At 36.2% G+C, this 23,494-nt stretch overlaps 1 protein-coding gene across 1 annotated transcript; it reads right to left on the bottom strand.

The window, feature by feature from the left end:
- Window positions 1-9,179: 9,179 nt before the first annotated feature.
- Window positions 9,180-12,453, bottom strand: LOC133824795 (cytochrome P450 71AU50-like). Its single transcript, XM_062257771.1, has 2 exons — window positions 11,455-12,453; window positions 9,180-10,025 (listed from the first exon to the last, which is right to left on the bottom strand). The coding sequence occupies exons 1-2, from the start codon at window positions 12,349-12,351 to the stop codon at window positions 9,411-9,413; spliced, it is 1,512 nt and encodes a 503-aa protein (XP_062113755.1). The 5' UTR covers window positions 12,352-12,453; the 3' UTR covers window positions 9,180-9,410.
- Window positions 12,454-23,494: the final 11,041 nt, after the last annotated feature.

The raw sequence follows: 23,494 nt of genomic DNA, 5'->3' as shown, positions 1-23,494 counted from the left end.
TAAGGGGGCATCAGTGGTATATATAAATACCATCAGCTTGAAAAATAAAGTTACATATACGTGTTTGGAGATAACCAAATGCGCCAGACAAGATAATTTGGATATAACCGATTATCAAAAACGTAAAAGTGTTTGGATATAACAAGATACGCAAGCTTAGATAGTTTGGATGTAACCAAATTATCAAAATATTAAAATGTTTGGATATACCCAAATATGTGAATTATACTAAAAATATAAGGGTGTGGAATACAAACCTAACACGACCTTAACAGGTTTGGAACAAACCAGCTAAAATTAATCGGCGATAAGTTGGAACACAAATCTACTTTGAGTTGAGTCGAGATTGAGGCTGGAATATCTTATAAAACGGTAGTTTCAAACTCATAATCTTGGAGAAATAACCGAGAACGAGAAAAAGTAACTAAAACAAATAAGATATAACTAAACCGTTTGCATTACACACCATATAAGTACTTTCGAGTTCATGGTTAATGTAATATCCGACCTTGACAAATAATGAGATCGGAAGTGGATAATTCGAGCAAACTGTGCATGAATGCATTGAACTTCGAGCCTAAATCCAAACTGTGATTGTGCGAATAAACAAGCATATGCGATTCTTTAATATAAAGTGTGCAAAATATTTCAAATCAAGAAATGTAACGCATGTATATTAAAAGAAAAGAGAAAGAAATTGTATTAGCCCTACGGGCATAAATTAAAACAATTACAAAAATAAGGGGACACAGCCCCGAGGTGGGATTCAAGAAGGTGCAATCTCCTTAGCCTTCTCGGCACCAGCAACGCTAGACTCCCCAGGATATATAACATGGCTATCCTTCTGAGCAGCCACCTTAGCGGCCTCCCGAGCAGCCTCCTCCGCCTCAAGCCGAGCATTCCACTTATCAAGGAGCTTCGCCTCAAGAGGACCTAAAAAGCCGGTATCGAGGTCTTCATTATTGGCCCACATTCTGTACATGGCCAAATCAACCGCCTGGTCCTTCTTCTCTTTGTACTCGGCAAGGAGGCGAGCCTTTTCACTCTCGATTATATCAAAAGTGGCGGCCTTGTCTTCTTCGAGCTTTTTATCAGCCTCCTTGAGTCGAGCGTTCTCCTTCTCAAGCTCCGCGAGCTTAGCGTTCTGCTTCTCAAGCTCAGATGTCTTGGCCTTAAGCTCCTCAACTCTTGCCTCAACTTTTGCCTTTGTCGCCTTCAGTTCATCACTCAGTTTGAGCTGATGATCCTTGGCCTCCTGAGCGTAGGATCTGCTCGAATGGACCTCGTTATTCAACTTATAGTTGAGCTGAGCAGAGACAGCAAGAGCCTGACATACAAAGAAATCAACATTAGCATACAGACCATCTATAAATAAAGCCAGTAGTGAGAAAAGAAAAGTTACCGCGGCGATAAGCTCGACACTCTTCTTGTAGAGTGTGTTGCAGTCTCGGGCCTCGGTCATAAATTTCCAGTGAGAAGCATCAAAACCGCTAAAGCTCTGGCCCACTCGGAACAAAACATCCGAGCCCAGTGTAGCCCCATGGGACCCAGCAGCGTTGTCAACTACATACTCCTCAACATGAGTAGAAACTGACAACTTGTGGGTTCGGGAAGCAGAGGGTTTTTTGGGAGGTGGATTGAGCGTTGAGTGAACAAGGACGGGAGGTTGGGTCTCGACCATAGTAGATGCCCCGGCCTGCGGAGTCGGATCCACAACGGAGCTCGTGGCAGGTGGAGCTGGTGGGGGAGGTGGTGTCTTTTCGGTCCTCTTAAGGACCTTGGCAGGGCGGTCTATTTTTCGCGACCCCCTGGGGTGCTTGCTCCTCTTGGCCCCGCCACTCTCGAGAATACTGTCGAGATCGAAGTCTATCTCACCTACACAGTCACACCACAGTATGAGTTACCAAAAAAGAAAGACATATATATATAAAGTAACTCAACATCACACAAGTATGCAAAGTGATGAAAGGGCGAGTGGAGAGAAACCTAACTGGGACTCTCCTTCGAGCTTGAGCTCGGAGACCATGAAATTCCCCCATCTTCAGAAGAGGTAGGGGGAGTACCTTCCCTATATGTGGACGTCAACCTCAAAAGGTCCCTATAGTCATTGGCCCCGTATTGGACGGCTATTCCGTTCCATACTTCGTTCAGGCTATATATAGTATCGTATTGCCCGAGCCAGCTATTGAACCTATGAACCCGTTCATCTACCCAAGTCCACACATAGAAGTGGTTTCTATCGTCTTCGCACAGAACTAGCCTATCGGTTTTGTGCTTTAATAGGGTGGGGGACCACATTTTCGAGCTTAGGATAAATGTACCTTGATCATCCGAGTCCGAGCTCGAGGCTTCATCATTGGCCTCGTTCCTAGACCGCGGGCTCCTTCGGTGAACTGGAGGCGGGGGCCTCACCTTTCTCCTAGGGGGGAGGATGCCTGTTGGCAAAGGCACGAGCTCCCAGCGATCATATTTTTTGTTGGACCAATCTGAGGTGGATTGGCCATCTCCCAAGAGCCCGCAAGCTCGAAGCTTACCTTCATGCAAAAGGTATGAGAGGGACCTTCTGCCATAGGGGAGTTGGAGCAGAGCCTCCCTATGCTCCTTCATCTCGTCAGAAGGGGTGGGACGATGATAGTTGGCTGGAAAATAAAACACATTTCAACTAAGTACGAGCCTATAGACAAAAGTTCGAGCACAGAGATAAAGAGGGGTTGGGTACTTACGAATCCGTCTGAACGAGTAGTGTTGAGATGGAGCCGGGCCATCTGTCCAGAAGAAGACCTTCTTAAAGTCAGGAGGATGGTTGGGGAGATCCTCGAACATCTTTTTCTCCTTGGGGTAGCTCGAAAGGTAGTAGAAGTCGTCTCCTCCTCGAACTTGGGAGGGATTGCTTTTTAAGCAGAAAAGATACAGGATCTCCTCTGGCGACGGTCCTTCCCACTTCAATTCATGGTACAGCAACTTCAGGGCAGACAGAACCCTGTAGGAATTAGTGTTGAGCTGGAACAGAGCCAGCTCAACGAGGTCTGTAAAGTCCTTGAAGAAAGACTTCAGAGGCAGTATTGCTCCTGCCTTCATGTGCTCCTGGCTCCAAGTCGCATATCTCAGCTTGTTGTTAGGATTCCCATCTCCTGGAGCATGGCAGCTTCGCTCGTGGGAGGTAGGGGCTCGACACCTAAGCGAGCCTGATAATCTTATACCGTGGAAGGCCAGGATATCGTTTATCTGACCTAGCGAGGTAACCGAACTCCAATAGTGCTCAGCCTTAAAAAACTCCCTCCTTGGCTTTGAAGTAGAGGGCTCCCCCATTAGTGAAAATTGCAGGTCACCTGGCTTGAAGGCAACTGTCACTCTGAGTTTAGGGTCGAGGGGGATCGGTCTAGGCCCAGAGTCAGTCTTTGGATAAAGAGCTTCTCGGAGAATCCTTCTTTTCTTCTCAATGACCTCGAAAATTTGGCGATAGTAGTGATAACTCTATGGTATAGAGTTATTTTTATTAACTTTGAACTTGATTTTTAGTGAAAAGAGTAATGAATGTGATGTTGTTTGTAAGTTTGATTAGTTTTTATCTTTCTTTTCTAGTTAGTGTACTAATTTAGGAGTCTTTTAAGTTGTTAGTATTAAATGTAATTAATTAATTAATTCTGTTTGTTTTGTTGTTTAGGAAAGGAATTTTTGAATCGCTAAGGGAAAGAAAGGAATCCGAGGCTAAAGAGAACACTAAGCTGGAAATGTTGCTGAATTGCTGGAGAAATGCTATAGCATTTCTGGGTACTGGGAAATGACGTGGACAAAATACCAGCATGCTTTTCTTCATCTAACTCAGCGCTTATGTGACAGTCACTTAAAAGTTAGGTCAGTTGGCTGATGTGGATTGGACTAGTGGATCAAAGAGAAGAAAATGGGCTTTTTAATTAGGGTAAAATGAAAATTGTACCCTAGAGAGGAGGCAACTAAGTACCAGCCATCATCACATTGATTAAAAAAAAAAAGAGGAGCTGCCATTAACATGGGAGAAAAGTTGCAGAAAAAAAAGAGCATGAAGAAGAAGAAGAAAAAGAAGGAAACACAAGGAATTGAATGAGGAAGATAAGGACAAGAAGATCCAACCTACAACACCATCAATCTAGGCTTTGTTCTCATTTCTTCCTTTGTTCTCTATTTTGTATTTTCTTATTTTGCATAGCTATTCTAGCACTCATGGATATTAATTTTCTGTTTTGGTTTATGTTTGCTACTTTAATTATGAGCTAAACTTTTGAGACTTGAATGGTTAAAAACCCCTTTTGTCATGTATTTTAAATTTGAATGCATTACTTAAGCTAAATTGTCATTGTTCATTCAAGTGAGCTTCATGTTTATTTACTGTTGTTGTTTGGAAATTAATGGCAGGTTATTAAGCTAGATTTAATATTGGAAAGGTTGAATCTAGTAGTTGGTACTTGAATGATGCAAGAGACACCCATTTTCTAGGTTGTTCTTAGTAAGTAGAATAGGAATATTTTACTACCTTGCATAACTTTGAGAATTGATGCTTAAATTATGTTCTTGAATCTGATTTAATATAGGAATATATTGGGTTAGATGATAGAACTTATTTAATGAGTTTTGGAAAAATCTCATGGGCTTGTAAGGAATTCTAGTTAACTCTGTGCGTTTTGCTGAAGTAATGCTGTAACAACTGGGCAGATAAAACATAGGGGGATTTAGCTATTCAAGTCTATCATTCCATAGATACTTTTTCTTGCAGTTAATTTTCTAGCGTTTGTAGTAATATTTTAATCTTGATTCCAGTTTAATCATTTTATTTTAGTTCACAACATCCAATCAATTTATTTTCTTAAAATCCAAATTGTTAAATAATTGATTTTGCATTAAATTTCACTTGCAATCCCTGTGGAGACGATCTTACTTATCACTTTATTACTTGTTTGACGATTGCGTATACTTGCGTATATTAATTTTCACAACAAGTAGTGAGCTCGGGTTTCTTCTTGTTCACGAGCGAGATCGTATTCACGAATCAGACGCTGGTTTCGAGCAAATAATGACTCCATGCTCGGAGTTGTAGGCGAATATGGAATAGCAAGCGACGACCCCCACCGTCTTTCCAGATTCTGTGACATCTAGCAAGAGAGAAAAAAGTGGTGAGGGCCATGCATGCAAGGAATCAAGGACGACGATCTTGGCAGGTCAAGCTCGAAAACGATAAGATACGAGGTGAGTTCGGTCCTGGAGACTCGATTAAGTGTCGCGACGTGTATTCCACGAAAAAGGAAGGGAAGTGGACTTAATTTTTGAGAATCCCAAAATATCAGGGAAAAAGGTGGCGGTTATTCAAAAATGGTATTTTTGAGTATCGTGCATTCTTTAAAATCAAGACTTTGTACCCGATATCTTGGTGTACAAGATATGTCTCCAAGAATTTGAAAACCCAGAAAAAAAAAAAAAAAGTGAAACCCATATTTGGGGTCTTCTTACATTTGAACTGGATTCATAACTAGTGATGAGGAACCTAAAACTAATCCCTATCAGTCAAAACTTCCTAGCATGTCAAACTGAAAAATAAACCAGCACATTCCCAGAAATGAAGGAGCAACACAAACAGAAACCGGCATAAAGAAAAAAGAAGATACGCATGAAAGTTAAGATCAGATACTTACACACTGGAAATGGTGGTTGCAGAGAAATGGATGATTGAAGAGGCAGGTATGATCTCACGACCTCGAACAAGCTGGTGGTCCTTTGCTTCTTTGGCTGGGAAAACATGCAAAAACAAAAACTTTCTAGGCTAGCGACTGGTTTTTCTCTCCTTTTGTTTTTCTGATGAACGTAAAAGTAAAAGGATGAAGATGACCAGGGCCTTGTATAAATAGACTATCAGAAGTGGTAAAAAGGGATTAATCCGGGCCATTGACCAGAATCCTTATCAAATCCGACGGCCAGGGACAAATGACAAGATGGTACCGAAAAGGTGGCAGGCGAACGATCGTGGGCAGATTTCCAAGGTACTCGAGTACCTTGGATAAGCAATACCCAACTGACACGTGTCCATACTCAAGTATGTATGACGGTGCAGTTCCCGAAGAAAGTAGTTCAAAAGTTTCCTTCTCATAAGATTCGAACAAATACTTTTGAGGGGGCAAAATGTTACACCCAGATTTCGAGCCTTGAGAATTGTGATCTCGAAAGCTGGAGTCGTCAGGTGTGGGCTCGCAATATCTAGAGTACGTGTTCGCAACCCAGGCGCCGAATCTGTATAGTTGGTGGCAACCTCGAAGATGGGTTACCTCGAAATCTTTATGAGCTCGAAAGATAGACATCGGAAGGCGTCCATTTTTAGATGACCTCGGACCAAAAGGCCCGAGCCTGACACGAATGTGAACTCGAAACAATGTGGTCTTGGAGGAAATAATATAACTCGTGAGCCACTCAGAAACTTAGACTGGCGTGACACTGATTGCTGATTTCAAACAACTTAATGAGCCTCTTAAAGAGACGTAGTCTACATTTATTGTTGTAACTTCCCTACAATAAAGGGATATTCCTTTGTCAGTTATGCGCCCCCTGGTCTCAGGGGACGTTTCCTTGTATATAAGAGTTACAGACTTTAAAGCCATTAAATTTATTAATGTTTGGAATAACTTCCTAGAAACGTGTGGGTCAGTATTCTGAGACTTCCTCTATAAATAGAGAAGTCATATACCTGTGTAAGGGACTGAAATTTTGTGATCTGGGAAGAAACTCTGGAGGATTCATTATTGAAGAATTTCCAGAAATCATCTTAAGTTCTAAATAACAAAGACTCGTGGACTAGGCAGAATTAACTGCTGAACCACGTAAAAAATCCTATTTGTGTTATTTCATTTTTCTGGCCATAACTATTTGTTGTTTACGTGCTCTACGTTTACTGTTGACGAAAAATGGCGTCAACAGTCTCGAAAAAAAATAGATATGAAAAAAAAGAACCAGTTGCGATGGTAATCGGTTACTTAGCCAGACCTGGAAACAAATAGGATCACAAACAAAAAAGTTAAACTTGTCATAATCGTAATTGGTTACAGATTCGGATAAAAAAAAAGAACCAATTGCCATGGTACCTAGTTACTTAGTCATGTGTGAAAACAAAATCAGATATAAACAAACAAATCTAATTTAATCGTTATTGTAACTGGTTAAATCTAGATTTAAAAAAAAACCAGATACGAATAAAAAGAATTAGACGTCATTATACCCGGTTACTTAAACAAATCTGGAAAAAAAACCTAGAAATCATAACAGACCGTGATTGTAACCGGTTACAGTTAGGTTTAGAAGTAAAAAATAATCAAATATGAAGTGCGAAATCATATTTGAAATGACAAAACTAGATGTGAAAAAGAAGAACAAGAACAAAGAGAATAAAAATAAAACTAGATCTGAAGAAGAAGAAGAAGAAGAAGAAGAAGAAGAAGAAGAAGAAGAAGAAGAAGAAGAACTAGAGGGGCGGAGGTGGGTCATCGTCGTTGAGGGCAGGGGCGTAGGTAGCATCGCCGACAAAGGGCTGAGATGAGAGAACCAAATGGGAGAGGAGAGAGGAAGAAAAGAGAAAATAGATAGAGATGTCGTGAGGGAGAGAAATGAGAAAGTGAGAAAGAGTTTTGTGTATTTATGATTATGGTAATCTATTTTTTATATTCTATGGAATTACCATATTTTAAATATTTTTTTCTTCAAAACTTACCATATTTTATATAATTATTTTTCCCCATTAATATAGAAACCATGTTTATATTTCCCATATTTATGTAAATTTCTCATAAGAAATGCTCATTAGGGTAAGCCTCAATACATGTCTTGACACAATTGTCATTAAATTGACCAGATTACTAAAACTTTTTAGTAAAACATACCATAAAATATTTTTTAAAATCATTTTCATCACATAAAATAAAAAATATCAACTTAATGAGCTAATTTTAGTTATGTATTCTTTTTAAAGAATATTATAAGTTTACTAATCAATCTATTTTCATAATTACTAACAAAGATTTTTCTTACAAAAAAAAGACTAGAAAATAACTATTTCGTAAAATAAGCAAAAACTCAGAAAATGACGAACTTAATTAAATGAGCCAAATTTATTTTTCCAAAGAGAAACTTAAAAGAGACAAAGATCAATACCTACATGATTACATTTATCTAAAATATCTAAACAAAGATAAGGATTCTATTGAAACTAATAATGGATGTTCTATAATATCTCTCATTTCTACATCAAAAGCTATAAATTAAAAAAAATTCCTCAAATACGACCCTACGTTCAAACAAAAAAATAGGACCATAAACTCGATTTTGAACACTATATATATATTTTAAAATATATGACTTAAACATCCATAATTTATTGAAGTATTTTGCTAAACATAAGGTCCAAAAAGTAATTTATCTAAACATATAGTCTAAATAGTTAATAAGACAAAATACAAGGTCTAATAAAATATAAACCAAAAAATAATTCTTATATAATATTTAATATTTAATAAGTAATAAATAATTAAAACTTAAAAAAAAACCTAAATCTTCTTCTGTTTGCCAAAGTGAAGAACCCCTGTGAATCTAGCTAACTTGTGAGTATTTCGCTACGAAAAGAAGTAGTAATTAATTTTTTTATTGGTTTTAATAATTTTGCTTTATAATTAACCAACTTGAGACTTTTTATTTTTGAAAGGGGACATTTTTAACCATTTTTCTTGTAACCAAAGTTTTTCCAATCTCTCGTATGGAGAAATCTGTGTTCCATACATGGGAATTAAAATAGTTTTGGGTTGGGGTTAGATTGATTCCTAGTGTATATATCCTAATATTCTAACTACTACATAACCTAATGTCTCTCAATTCTATACATTTAATGCTTTTTTTGTAAAATGATATTAAAATTAGGAATTATTTTTTAAAGTTATTTTGCACTCTAGCCTAGTATTAATAATTTTTTACAAAATTGTCTTTCGTAATTTAGATAGCTAGTCGAAAATTTAGACAGAAAAACGAAAAATTCAAATAGCCGATTGAAAATTTTAGACAGCTCGTCGAAAAATTTAGACAGATGTCATTTTGAAAAATTTATCAAAAGTAGGCCAGAGTACAAAAACACTTAAAAAATTATCATTTTCACTAATTTCTCTTAAAATTATAGTAACTTCAAAGATTTCTCTGAGCATAGCATAGTAGATGAAGATTGTACAATTTGTGAGTATATGGATCAAATAATTATTTTACAGATCAATCAACTTCATATGAGAACTATAGCAAAACATGGATTTTTATTTATTTATTTATTTTTAATTTTTACTAGAGAACATTCTCATATTTCCCAAGAGAAAATCCATGTTCTACATCTTACTTCTAAAGTAAAAAAAGGCTCATATTTTTTATTTGTTAAGGCGATATATAGGAATGGCCACAAGATGTTTAGCCCTAGGAGTAGTCAAACCAAACTCTTCACTCATATCCAACTCAGAAGCCAACATACCACCAGGGAGTTCCCAATCAAAACAGTGAACAAGCTGAGCCACCATCAACCTAACCATAGTCAAACCAAGTTGTATTCCAGGGCAGCCTCTTCTTCCAGACCCAAATGGAATGAGCTCAAAGTCTCTACCTTTCAAATCTATGTCACTCCCCACAAACCTTTCTGGGAAAAACTTTTCTGGCTCATTCCAACACTTGGGATCTGTCCCAATTGTCCAAGTGTTTATGATCACACGTGAGTTTTTGGGTATGTAGAAGCCATTGACCATGCAATCTTCCATGGCTGCATGGGGAAGCAACAATGGTGCCACTGGATGAACCCTCATGCTTTCCTTTATCACCATGTCTAAGTAGGGCAACTTTTCTAAGTCTGATTCTTCAACCATTCTTTCCATGCCCACCATGGTTTTGAGCTCTTCTTGGAGCTTTTTCATTGGTGTTGGGTGCTTGATGAGTTCTGACATTGTCCATTCTATTGCTGTTGATGATGTATCCATTGACCCTATAAGCATGTCCTGCATAACCAAATTTAACTTGGTTGAGTATTGTTTTTATATATATATATATTTTACTATTTTTGTTATATGCAGAGTTTGTATTTGATATATCTATTCTATATAAAAAGTGTATAGATAACGGAAATTCTTGGTTTTAACGGTTTTTTAATTTTTCTCAGTTAACTTTAACAGAATATTCTTGTAGTTAACAGAATATTCTTATATTTAACAGTAGATTGTAAACATGACTTAAATTTATATAAATAAATAATTAAACAAATTAAAATAAGATATTTTTGAGATATTTTACAATGATAATTATTTAAAAATAATAAAAGCATATATTTTATAACTTAAATAAAATTTAATCAAACTTAATTAAAAATAATAAAACCATATATTTTATAACTTAAATAAAATTTAATCAAACTTAATATTATATTAAACATATAATATATTATCATTTGTTGTCACTACCAAATTCAAAAACTAGAACAAACATAAACTTAAACAAAAATAAATAAATTAATTAATTAAAATAAGATATTTATTGATAATTTAAATAATTAAATCATATTTATTAAAAAATAATAAAGACATGCATATTGTTTTTTTATCTTATAAATTTGTGTGATAGTTTGTTTTTATCAAGTGATTTGAGCTTTTCTTCTTCATCAAATTCACCAAAAGATATTGTGAGATATATTAGAATCTAAAAATAGTTGATGCATATATTCTACTGTCTACACTATGACTTTTTCTATTATTATTTTATTTCTATTATCAATTTCTTTTTAAATATTATTCTATTTTATATATATGTCATGTAATCATGTAAATATATATCTATGTCAACGTTATGTTTAGGTGTCATATATGTAAATATTATTAATATAAATATTTATATATAATATAGAACTATAATTCATTCGATTATAAATATATATATTTTTAAAAAATAGTGAACCAGCTTTTATTAAAATTATATACAATGTTTACAACTTTAAAACTAAGCAAACGTGCATTGCACGTTGCTTTTACCTAGTATTTATATATATATATTCAATGTATATTTGTTATCAAGTAGAGAGATTGCATTTCTTTGAATTAACAATTTGAAAGAAAAGAAAAACATCTAGAGACTTACACAACCAAAGTTAATTGATATTGAAGTTAGAGATATTTACATAGTTCATTTTTTTATTATGAATTTTTTTTAATGATTTTGTTAAAAAAATATATATTATATATATAGTTTTTGGTATATATAATGTATAAATATATTTTTAATGTATGTTCATATATTCAACATGTGTTTGGTATGAGATATAAAGACCTTATCTTAAAAATAGTCAAAAAAATTCCTTGGTTTTAAATCATTATTGCACAATTTCATATAATCTTTTAGCAACATATGAAGCATATTAAATGAGAAAGTAAGTCGTACCAGGATTATAGCTTTAATATTCGGTCGTTCAATGTTGTATTCAGACTGTTCTGACCCCATAATTTTCAACATGACATCAACAAAATCCTTGGCTTCATGGTCATGATCTTTATCTTTGGATTGAAGATGCTCATCAATGATCCTATCAAAGAAGTCATCAAACACCTTTCTAACAGCCTTCATGCGCTTTGTCAAGCCCTGCAAATCAAGTGGAGCAAGGAAAGGAATGTAATCTCCCAAGTTAGGAGTGGCTGTCAAGTGCATAAACTCTTGGACAACTGCCTTGAATCCTCTTTGATCAAACTCATCATCAGAGTACTTCTTCCCCAACACCATCTGACAACTCATGTTGGCATTGGTTGTTGTGATCTTGGCGCTAAGATCGACCGCAACACGATCAGAAGCAGCATTTTTTGCGAACTCAATAAAAAGGTTGATCTCTTTTCTCCTCATATCTCTAAAAGAGTTGATCTTGAGACTACTCAGAAGCTCAAGTGTGCACATTTTTCTCATGTCGCGCCAATAAGAGCCATATGGAGCAAATGACAAGTTCCTTTGCTCCCAAGAAATGTGCTTGAAGGCCTCATGAGGTGGTCTAGTGGCGAAAACAAGATCATGGGTCTTTAGAAAAAGCTCGGCAGCCTTAGGAGAGGAGACAACAATGGTGGGAATTAGACCAAGTTTGATATGCATGATTGGACCATATTTTTGGGACAATTTTTGCAAATCTCGATGAGGGTGTTGGCCTAATAGGTTCAAGCTTCCAAATAAAGGATACCCTTTTGGGCCAGGAGGAAGATTCTTCTTCTTCTTCTCTTTGGTTTTCTTCCTTAGAACATAACCAAAACCAACTAGAAAGAGCACTAAAGTTACTACTTTCCATAGCCAATCAGTCATTGTTTATTTTGGGTGTGTTTAGAATTGAGGCAATTGATTGAGATATTGGCTTAGTTATTTATCCACACAACTTGCGATAAATAAATGGATTTTTATCATGTTTTTCAAATGTAGGATTATTGTTTTATATTTTATGGCCGACAAGAATAAGACATTTCCAATGGAAGATCTTCATGTTTCAAGGTGGGGATGCAAGTGGAGGGGATCCTTTGATATTTTTTAGATAAACAAAATTAAAAATTATAAAAAGAGTCTATACGTACAATAATATAATATATCTATCTTTAAATTAAAGCTTGACAATTGTGCAATATATGTGTAACATATATGTTTGATGGACTTATTATTCTGCTGATGTGAATGCCTTTTGTAAATCTCTATCACATTTTTTTTAAACAGCTCGTCGAAAAATTTAAACAGTTAGTTGAATTTTAGACAGAGATTATTTTGTAAAGAATTATCAAAAGTAGGCCTGTAAAATGTAATGTCCCCAAATCTCTAATGTGGTTTAATGTTTGTGATTAGAGCGCCAGGAATACCATAATTAATTTATTATGCAATTACGTGATTAAATGCATGGTTATATGATGATAATTGGTTATTTGTATATTTATATGCATGTTGGTGATTTATGGATGAGACCACATTATAATGTGGGTATGTTCGAGCTATTCGACATGAGATTATCCTAGAACGCAAATTAGCGGTTTGGTCATAACAAGATTAATTTCCAGGCTCAGAGTAAGTCTGGGGGTAATTTGATGCTTAGTATGTTACTAGGAATGAATGGGTAATGGGTCATGATTTAATTATTATTTGAGAATATTGAGAATAACGATAATTGAAGGACGTTAATCGTGATTAGCTGGTGTTAAGCAAAAAAAATCATATTTAGAAAATAATAAAAAAATAAATGCTAAACACAATTTCATCTATGCCAAATTTATAGCATAAGATTTTATTTATTTAAGTTCGACCCATCCGAGATTATAAGAATAACCTCTTAATTACAATCCTTTATTTAAAGGAAATACCATTTGATTCCAATTACGATGATATTAAATAACTTGAAATAATTTAGGGAGAACTGTGATGAATTTGGAATTGCAGCTGAACTCAGTACTTTTGGCTAACTGAGTTGCCTACATACCTTCTTTGTGAATGATCAAGCTACTTGTAGTTCGGATTGAGATATTTTAGAATTTGAATATAAGAATTCCGGTATATGACCATTTTCAGAAATTCTTTGCCATTTGAAAATTTGGAAAAATTCCTAGGTGGATGACCTTTTATGGAATCTTGAGATTTGTGTTTTTATACCATTTTGCGGTATTGGCGACTGCACTTAGTCATAGCAACTAAGTTGCCTACGTATCCCTTTTTAGGAATCAAGTCTAACGTAGTTCCGGTGCATCTTTGTGATGCTTTGAAAGTTAAGAGGTGAATGACCTCTTTTTGGGGTACCATTTATTATGGCTTTGAATTTTAGTGCACTTTTAATTTTGAGGTAAAATTATCATTTTTGAGATTTTGTGAGGTTAATGACCTCTTTGAAATTTTAGAATGATATTTCATCATTTGAATTGATTTTGATGAGCTCATTTGGAATTTTATACCATTTCTCACGGTTTTAGAATTTTGTCATTTTGATGACAATTTTATGTTTTGAAATCTATTTATATATATTTTTTATTAATAATTTATTTTATATATAAAGAGATTATTTGACCAAACTTTTGAATTGATTATTCCAAAATTTGTGGGGAATAATCTAAAATTTTATATTAGGTAATATCATTATTTTAAAATTTAAATTTTATTATTTAAAATTTTGAGATAAAATCTGACTGTGTTTATGTTTTTAATTTTTCAAATAATATAAATATCTTAAAATTCAAATTTAAATTTAGTTTCAAATTTAGGATATTTTGTTTTTTGTTTTTATATTATTTGATTATTAGTTATATCTCTGAGTTTATTTAATAGCTTTGCAGAGATAAAGTAAGAGTCATATGATAAGTTGCAATTCTTTGATAGTGCATACACACAAATTTTTTATCCTCAAGGTAAACCCCTCTTATGTATATATTGTATATGCAGAATACACATCTTTTTGAGGTATCATATATACATATATAGGGTCTCTTTCTCCACTTAATCTAATATACGTGTGTATATATATATATATGTTTTGAGTTTGGCTTATCTAATTTCGGCTGATCACAAAACTGATTTTGTATATATATATATGTATACTTTTGCTTAAAATTGTATACACGGCTGATATATATATACTTTGGATAAAACTGTATACACGGCTGATACATATATATATATACTTTTGCTTATGACCCTTTTTTTTATTATTTATTTATTTGACAAGAAAGTCAATTAATGATGGTTTCTTCTTGACCTTTCTTTACAGTACAAATTTTTTCTTTCTTCCATCAGCCAAACGTGGGACTCTCTTGGGACTTTGGGATTTGATTCCAAATTTTGCTCCTCACGTGAGCATACCATGAATAGGCATATATCACATAACTTAATGCAATGATTGAATATTATATACAGATATATATATATATATATATTTGAGAGTTACATATATATAATACATGTATATTCTTAAACTGTTTTGTTTCCTTTATCACCATGATTCAACATTTTTTTTTTACATATATGAATCATGATTTCCTCTATACAATTTAGAGTTGGTCCAAATTAGTTTTACGTGGCGATTCTTGTTTCTTCTCTGCTAGGGTTACGACTTTCAGCATACTGCTGTGGCCATGGTAGGTCGTGGCCGACCACGCAAAGGGGGAAACCAGGGGATCGGAAAGAGCGCCAGAAAGACGAAGAAGAAGATAGGACCCAGTTCTGCAGATCCAGCCCTCAAATCACGATCCATGGCTGAGATTGTGGGGATTTCGGTCATTGATTTTCCAAATGGGGATTCTGCAGAAATTGAGAAGGTTCACGCGGAGGAAAAGGATGAGACGAGTGTGGCGAATTATGGGAACGAGGGAGTGCCGGGAATGGAACAGAGTAATGCAGAGCCATTGAAAATGACAGCGAGCTCTTCTCCGATGATGGCAAAATCTCTGGCGGAGATGGATGAAAAGGAGAAAATTGAGATGAAGAAGACTCTCTCATCTTGGCTCAATGTCGTTCAAGCTTCGAAGGAACGAGTTTCAAGTGGTAAAAGCTCTTCTCCTATCCCTATTCTTCAATTTGACCCGAGTACTGATAGCTCTAGAGTCACAGATAGAGTTAAGATTAATCTTGAAGATATAGAGGAGGAGGTATCATTTTGGAACTCTGCTCTGGTGTGCTACATTTTAGGTGCGAATCCCCCAATTCAAGTCATGGAAGGGTTCTTTCATAGAATTTGGAGAGATTCGGGAGTGGATAAGGTTTCTTTACTTGCCCATGGAGTTTTTGTTGTTAGATTTCACACTATTGAAGACAGGGACAAGGTGATTAACAGGGGTTATGTGTTCTTTGACAAAAAGCCTCTCATTGTGAATCCTTGGAATTCAAAGGAAAATTTTTGCAAAGAGATTCTTAGTGTTGTACCAGTTTGGATTCAACTGTCAAATTTGGATTTGAAGTATTGGGGAGTTATGAGGAAGATTTTGCATCCAATTGGAAATATGGTGAAGCAAGATTTGGCAACAAGAAACAGGGAACGACTTGAATATGCTAGAGTTTTAATTGAAATCTCTATAGGCCAAGAGTTGCCTGAGCAAGTCATCTTTGATAATGAATATGGGGATCCTGTGGCTGTAGGAATCTATTATGAATAGAGGCCTATAATTTTTCAAAATTGTAAGAAAATGGGGCATACCCCAGACAAGTGCAGGAAGAGTATTAAGCCAGAGCAAAAGTGGCTACCTAAAGAACAGGAAGCAGGGAAGCTAGGGGAAGATTATGTGAATGAGAAGGGTATCAAGCATCAGAATGTTAATGACAGAGGAGTGATTGGTGCTAAAAAGAATTCACAAGGAGTTTGGGTTGCTAGGAAGAAAAGTGATCAGTTTAAGAGACCTGAACCGAGGGGAGTTGTAACGCCCTGGATAACCAAGACCGTTACACTGTGTGTTTAAAATAGTGCAAGACTTGCTAATCAAGTCATTCAGACAAAGTGTAAGCTCTATACCGTTATCAGAGTAGGAATAAAAAGATTTTGGTTACAAACAGGCTATTTTCATTAAAAATGACGATTTAGTACATGGAGACTCGAAACAGGGTTTAGATGTCTTAGTTACAACAAATTCTAGAAGTTACAAATAGTTCAAGCCACTCTAATGGCGAAATATACATTTTAGGTTTCCGTCCTGCACAATTTGTCGACCGTGGCGGCCGAGCAGCTGACAATGTACACCTCGCCCCCAGAGCTCTCCAACTCATGGTTGATTCAGCCTACCCTTGCCTTTACCTGCACCACGTAGCACCCGTGAGCCAGGGCCCAGCAAGAGAGCATAATAACATAGCAAGATTAACATTAATAATCAAATATTCCACAGTGCATAATCAGTAATTCATCAGTCCATAACACCTATCCACGTGGTGGTAACAATTGTCATCCAGACAGTCAACCAACTATATTCATAGCACAATATTCACGTTCATAACTAATAGATTGTCATATCCATCGAATAACATTCAGGGTTGGCGCCCTTAGTCGCACCCTCTATTTAACACACTGTCTTCGGCTCAATAGGGCCGCCCCCAGTGTAATACTCACTGACTCCGGCCAGCTTAATCGAGTTCAGTGATAAATAAGCTGCCTCAGCTCCCAGTGGCTGAGCCGCGCCCCAGTGCGCAAATAATGATTCCGACACCCTTAGGCCGGTAATCGCATGTCCCATGGCGTAATAACACCATCTCATGACATGATATACAAATATTGGGAACTCTTAGTCCCATCGTGACCACATGGTTAATCACATTCACATGGTAATGCATACAAACATAGGGAGCACTTAGTCCCAACCTAACCACATACTCAGGTGCAGCTTTCTTACCTGTATCCCGAGCTTCCGATGCCCCAAAGCCGCGAGCACGGTCCTCTTTCCCGAGCCTCACCAAAGACCTAGTCACAACACAAACGAAACATCCTTTATCACTAACCAATCCAAAACTACTTCCCGGAACCAATCCCACACTCTTGGAATCCCCAAGACCTTAAAACAATACCCCGGAGACATCCCCCGAACCCCAGGAGCGAAGGCCCAAAAATTGCCAAAAGTGACACTCTGAAATTAGCCTTGTGCCGCGGCACCACTTCCTTGTGCCGCGGCACCCAACAGTCAGAGACTCCAAGCCGCGGCACACAAAACCCGTGCCGCGGCACGCCTTCGCAGCCCAGAATTCTGGGTTTTTCCTTCGCATTTTCCCGAGCTCCAACCTCTCCATATCACCCCAAACTCCACCCTAAGTCCCAAAACCAACTCTAAACCCTTAATAAACCTCACAACAACCCAAAAACATCATGCCCAAGCTCACTCATACCTTCAAACCTAAAATTCACTCTTGAATTTCACACTTAGCAACTCAAACCAGAAAATTAAGAACAGCTTGAACTCAAACACAAACCACACTCCAAACTCCCTATACCTTAATAGAAACAAGCCTAATAAACACACAGAGACCTTACCTTGAATGATGAGTCCAACCTCCAGCTCTAAACCTCCTTCCCCCTTGATTTCCCAACTCTGAAATTACATAAAACCAGCCACCAACTTGCCTCAAAACACATTCATTATCTAAAATTTCAGACTTAAAACTTGGATATATCATAATCAAGATCTTACCTCTGAATATCCTTGATCTAAGCTTGCTTGACAACTTCAATCACCCTTAAATTCTTCTTCCAAAAGCTAGATTAAGTTTCTCCCTTTCTTCTTCTTAGGTTTGCTCTTCCTCTAGGTCCCCAATTTCAGCATAAACCCATTTCTCCAAGTGTTATACGTTTATCATATTTTCCCTTCAGCTAATGATCATTTATCCTACCAAATGACTGTTCTACCCTTCCACTAATACCCCTTCCTAACTAAACCTCAAGGCCATACTTGTCTTTTCACCAGCTTTGCAATTCTACCACTTCCTTTAACTAATCTTGTTACTCTCTATGGTTACTAACAACTACACAAGTTACCAAACCACCGGTTACCAATATCTCACGAGAACTAAATTACAAAATCCCCAAAATACCCCTAGGCTCCTCCCGAGCCGAGTATAAAATCCCGTTGTGACTTTTGAGTTAACTAGCTCTCTAGGACCGTCTCGGCACGAGCATCGCATTAATATCACCACACCCACGTGGTACAAATCACATCACATAATTATCACACGTATGCCCTCAACGGGCTAGAATTATCACATACCATAATACACATAATCATGCATCTCAAATACCCAAATAGTCATATGACATGCTTAAAATCATAATCATGCATCTTAATCATTAAATTCACACATACTTCCCATTATGCCCTCCATGCACGCTAATCAAGGCCCTTGAGCCTTATTAGCAAATTTGGGTTGTTACAGGAGTGGCTTTGGGAAATGGTTTTCATGTGTTGGATAGTGGTTTGGAAATGGCTGAAGAAATTCAAATTGGGCAAATTCTTTGTGATATGGGACAATCAAGTGAGGGAGGGGGAGATCCTCCCATAATTGATGGATAACATTCTTTGTTGGAATGTCAGGGGGGTGAATAGTTCCTGGAAGATGCAAGAAGTGAAACGGTGTATTCAAGAAAAGAAAGCAGGAATTGTTTGTCTCCTTGAAATAAGGGTTAAAACTCACAAGTTGGGAGTTTTATACCTGAATTTATTTGGCGGATGGTGCTTTACGTCTAATTCAGCTTGTCATCCGAATGGAAGAATAATTCTAGCGTGGAATCCTTTGAGTTTCGATGTGGATATATGTGAAGCTACAAGTCAGTATATACATACATGGATCAAGCCGAAGCACACAGAGGGTTTTGCTACTACTTTCATTTATGCTCACAATGAAGCAAGAGGAAGAGATGTGCTATGGAAAGATTTAAAATTGATTTCTTCCAAACAGGTGAATCCTTGGATCCTTATGGGAGATTTCAATTCAATCATGCAGCCAGATGAAAGAATTAGAGCTGGGAAGCTTGCTACTGATTATAAGACTTTGAGGGATTTTGTGGATACTTGCGGAATTATGGATATCAAGTACTCGGGGTGCTTCTACACTTGGAATAATAAACAGGAAGCGGATTCCAGGATTTTTGCCAAGCTTGATAGAATGATGGCTAATGGGAAATGGCTGGACATTTTTACTAGTGCGGAAGTCACTTTTTTCCCTGAAGGTGATTTCGATCATAGTCCAGTGGTGCTAGCGATTTACCCTGCTGTGTCAATTGGGAAGAAGCCATTTAGATACTTTGACATGTGGAGTACTCACACTGACTTTCAAAAAATTGTTGCAAATGCTTGGGGAAGGAAAATTGAAGGTACTCCTATGTTCCAGTTGTGTCAAAAGCTTAAATTGGTTAAACAGACGTTGAAGGATCTTAATAAAGTGGGGTTTAGTAATCTTGAAGCTCAAGAGATAATTACTAAACTCAACTTGATGAAATGCCAAAGTGATTTGCATAAAGATCCAATGAATGAATGTCTTCTTGTGATGGAAAAAGAGGCTCGGGCTAAGCATCTAAAAGCTTTTATAGCTTACCTATCTTTTCTTAAACAGAAGGCTAAAATGGCTTGGATAGCTGAGGGAGATGTTAATTCCAAGATGTTTCATGCTAGCCTCAAAAGGAGAAGAATGAAAAATACTGTACATACGATTAATGATGATAAGGGTAATTGGGTAAATGATCTAGAAGGAGTCAAGAATGCTTTCATGGATTTTTACACGAATCTTTTGGGCAATAGCTATGGGAAGAGAATACTGGTCCTTCCTAATATTGTTAAGGAAGGCCCTACTTTAAGTGATATTCACTGTCAAATTCTCTTGGCTTCTTACACCGAAGAGGAAGTTAAAGATGCAGTTTTCTCTATTCCTAATGATAAAGCTCCTGGCCCGGATGGATTTAGTAGTGGTTTCTTTAAAAAGACATGGGATGTGATGGGGAGAGACTTTACAGAAGCTGTGTTTTCGGTTTTGAATTCTAGGAGACTTCTAAAAGAGGTAAATGCTACCACTTTGACTTTGGTGCCTAAGATTAAATGCCCACATAGTGTTAGTGACTTTAGACCCATTGCTTGTTGCAATGTGGTTTATAAAACTATCACTAAAATACTTTGTATGAGGCTAAGGAAAGTGTTGCCTGACTTGATTGTTGCTAATCAAAGTGGTTTTGTTCATGGGAGATATATTGGGCATAATATTTTAATCTGTCATGATCTTGTTAGTCATTATGGAAGGAAACAAAATAGGCCATCTTGTATGATTAAGATGGACTTAAAGAAAGCTTATGACACTGTGGAATGGGGTTTCATTAGAGAGATGTTGGCTGCTCTTAATTTTCCCAATCATTTTGTTAATTTAGTGATGGAATGTATGACAACTCCGAAATTTTCATTGATGGTGAATGGGGTTTTGCATGGTTATTTTCCCTCCAAAAGAGGTCTTAAACAAGGAGATCCAATATCTCCGTTGTTATTTGTCTTAGGGATGGAGTATCTCTCCCGTCTGATGACCAAAGTCTCCATGATGGATCAATTTAAGCATCATCCCAGGTGTGCTCCTCTAAAGTTAAATCACTTATGCTTCGCTGATGATCTTTTACTGTTTTCCAGTGGTGATGTTCCTTCTATTATGCTGCTGTTGAGAGCTTTTAAAAGATTCTCTGAAACTTCTGGGCTTCATGCGAACAACAGTAAGACTTTTGTTTACTGCTCAGGTATGTCTAAAGGGGATGAGCAATTTATTTTGGACAGCTCTGGCTTTGCTAAAAGTTCTTTGCCTTTTAGATATCTTGGCATTCCCATTTGTTCAAAAAAGATTTCTAGTGCTGATTGTGATAATATAATTGAGAAAATGGTTGCTAGAATTCAGGTTTGGAGCTCTAGGAATGTCTCCTATGCAGGCCGGTGCGTGCTTATAAATTCTGTGTTGATTGCTGTCCATTCTTATTCGGCACAGCTAATGGTGTTGCCTAAATATGTTTTAGAGAAAATTAACAAAATTTGCAGGGCCTTTTTATGGAAAGGCAAGCATGATACTAACACTCCAGGATTGGTTGCTTGGAATCAAGTTTGTCTTCCAAAAGATGGTGGAGGGTTGGGTTTTAGGAACATTGAACAATGGAACTTTGGAGCTTTGGGTAAGTATGTTTGGGACATTGCTAGGGACAAAGATAGCCTTTGGGTTAGATGGATTCATTCTGTTTATCTTAAAGGCCAAGATTGGTGGAGCCATAATGCCTCACAAAATTGTAGTTGGTATTTGAGGAAGATTGTAGAAGTCAAGAATGCTATTAAGGAAAAATTGGAGATGGAGGAGTTTAGGAACATGAAAGTTAATATTTCAGGTTTGTGTGGGAAGTTGTGGCCAAATCAATCACAAAAAGTTTGGCATGCCTTCACTTGGAACAGGTATAGCTTTCCTAAACACAAATTTATCACTTGGTTAGCTTGCCAAGATAAACTGTTAACCAGGGATAGACTGATTCGGTTTGGCATTACTACTGAAAGTAAATGCCTCCTTTGTGAGCAGGCTGCTGAATCTCATCAGCATATTTTCTTTGATTGGTTCTATAGTAAAGAAATTGTTACAAGTATCCTTTCTTGGGTGGAGATGAAGGTGACTCAAAGAACCTTAGAAGCTTGTTTGAAGAGCATTAAGAGAAGGAAATTGTCAAAATTCAGGAGAGAATTCCTTGTGGCTGTTATGAACGCTGTTGTTTATTGCATTTGGGAAGCAATGAATGTTAGTTTGTGGGACCAAAAGTCTATACTGTAAATAATATAGTCAAAAAGATTAAATATGATGTTTGTAATAGGTTTTCTCATTTTAAAAGAGAGAAAACAAGTAAAGTAGATAGAGATTGGTTTGAGGCTTTGAGCTCTAGTTATGGAGCTTTTTGATTCTGTTGTATAGAGTTGTAAAGAGGTTGTTGGGCAATAAAAGTTTCACTCATTTCTAAAAAAAAAAAAAAACAAAATCATGATTTCCTCTCCTTCATAAATGTTGATATATATATATATGTGTATATACGTAGTCATTAATTTTACATCTGACTTTGGCAAAGAGGTGCACATCGGCAATTTTCATTTCATCAAAGAGTGAATTTGGTCGAATAGATAAATCGACTGAGTTAGTTTTACATCTTTTTGGCTCAGGGTGTTTTCCTTTTAGGAGGTATTTAATTATTCAACCAAGTTTTCTATCTTGCTCTTATTATTTTTTACATTAAAACTAACATTTAGTGATAATTCCGGCAGCATGACAATTTCTTTAAATCTTTTATTCTTTCCTTTTGCTATGTACCACATATTGACTTATTTTCTGAAGTCTAGTTAACAAAAGGGAAGCCATGAAGATTTACAATAAATCAAGCAGCATAACACCATAAACAAAAATCATACTTTTCTCTTTGATTATGTATCACATGTTGACTTACTTTCTGAAGTCTAGTGAATCAAAGAGAAATATAAGAATTCATGATGAAACTGACAATATCAGAATATTAGTCTTTTCATTTCCCCTTTGATTTTATATCACATCGACTTATTTTCTGAAATCTAGTAAATCAAAGGTGATTAGAATGACTCTTAATCACCATAGATTAAAAAAATAAATAAAAGAGTCAAAAGAATAATATATAGATCCATTTTATGAATCTGCACTTACCTTTGTAAAGCTTGAAGGAAGACTTTAGAAGATACAGTGTTTTTTTCTTTCCTCAATTTGTCTGGTTCACTCTTGCGTATCAATTTTTCTTTGCCCAAAAACCCAAAAAAAATTCCAGTGTTCTGCTCTCTACCTTTTTATAGAGCCTTTTATTTTATTATTTTTATTTTTAATAAAAACCCACTCAATGCAAAAGTGGTGGAAGTGGAGAAAATATCTCCTTTATTTGCTCTTTTGACTGACCTATCCCTTTTTTATATATTAGTATTTTAATAACCAAATATTCCTTTCAAGTTTTAACTAA

Source organism: Humulus lupulus, chromosome 3 (assembly GCF_963169125.1).
Source record: "Humulus lupulus chromosome 3, drHumLupu1.1, whole genome shotgun sequence".
In the NCBI taxonomy this organism is placed as follows: Eukaryota; Viridiplantae; Streptophyta; class Magnoliopsida; order Rosales; family Cannabaceae; genus Humulus; species Humulus lupulus.
Note: the sequence above shows the minus strand (reverse complement) of the source record. Positions and strands in the feature narration are given on the sequence as shown.

What these genes read in the sequence shown, in the direction of transcription:
- LOC133824795 (XM_062257771.1), bottom strand. Translation starts at nt 12,351, where the DNA reads ATGACTGATTGGCTATGGAAAGTAGTAACTTTAGTGCTCTTTCTAGTT. An exon ending in ATATTAAAGCTATAATCCTG is followed by an intron (nt 10,026 to 11,454) that starts GTACGACTTACT and finishes TTGGTTATGCAG; the next exon opens with GACATGCTTATAGGGTCAAT.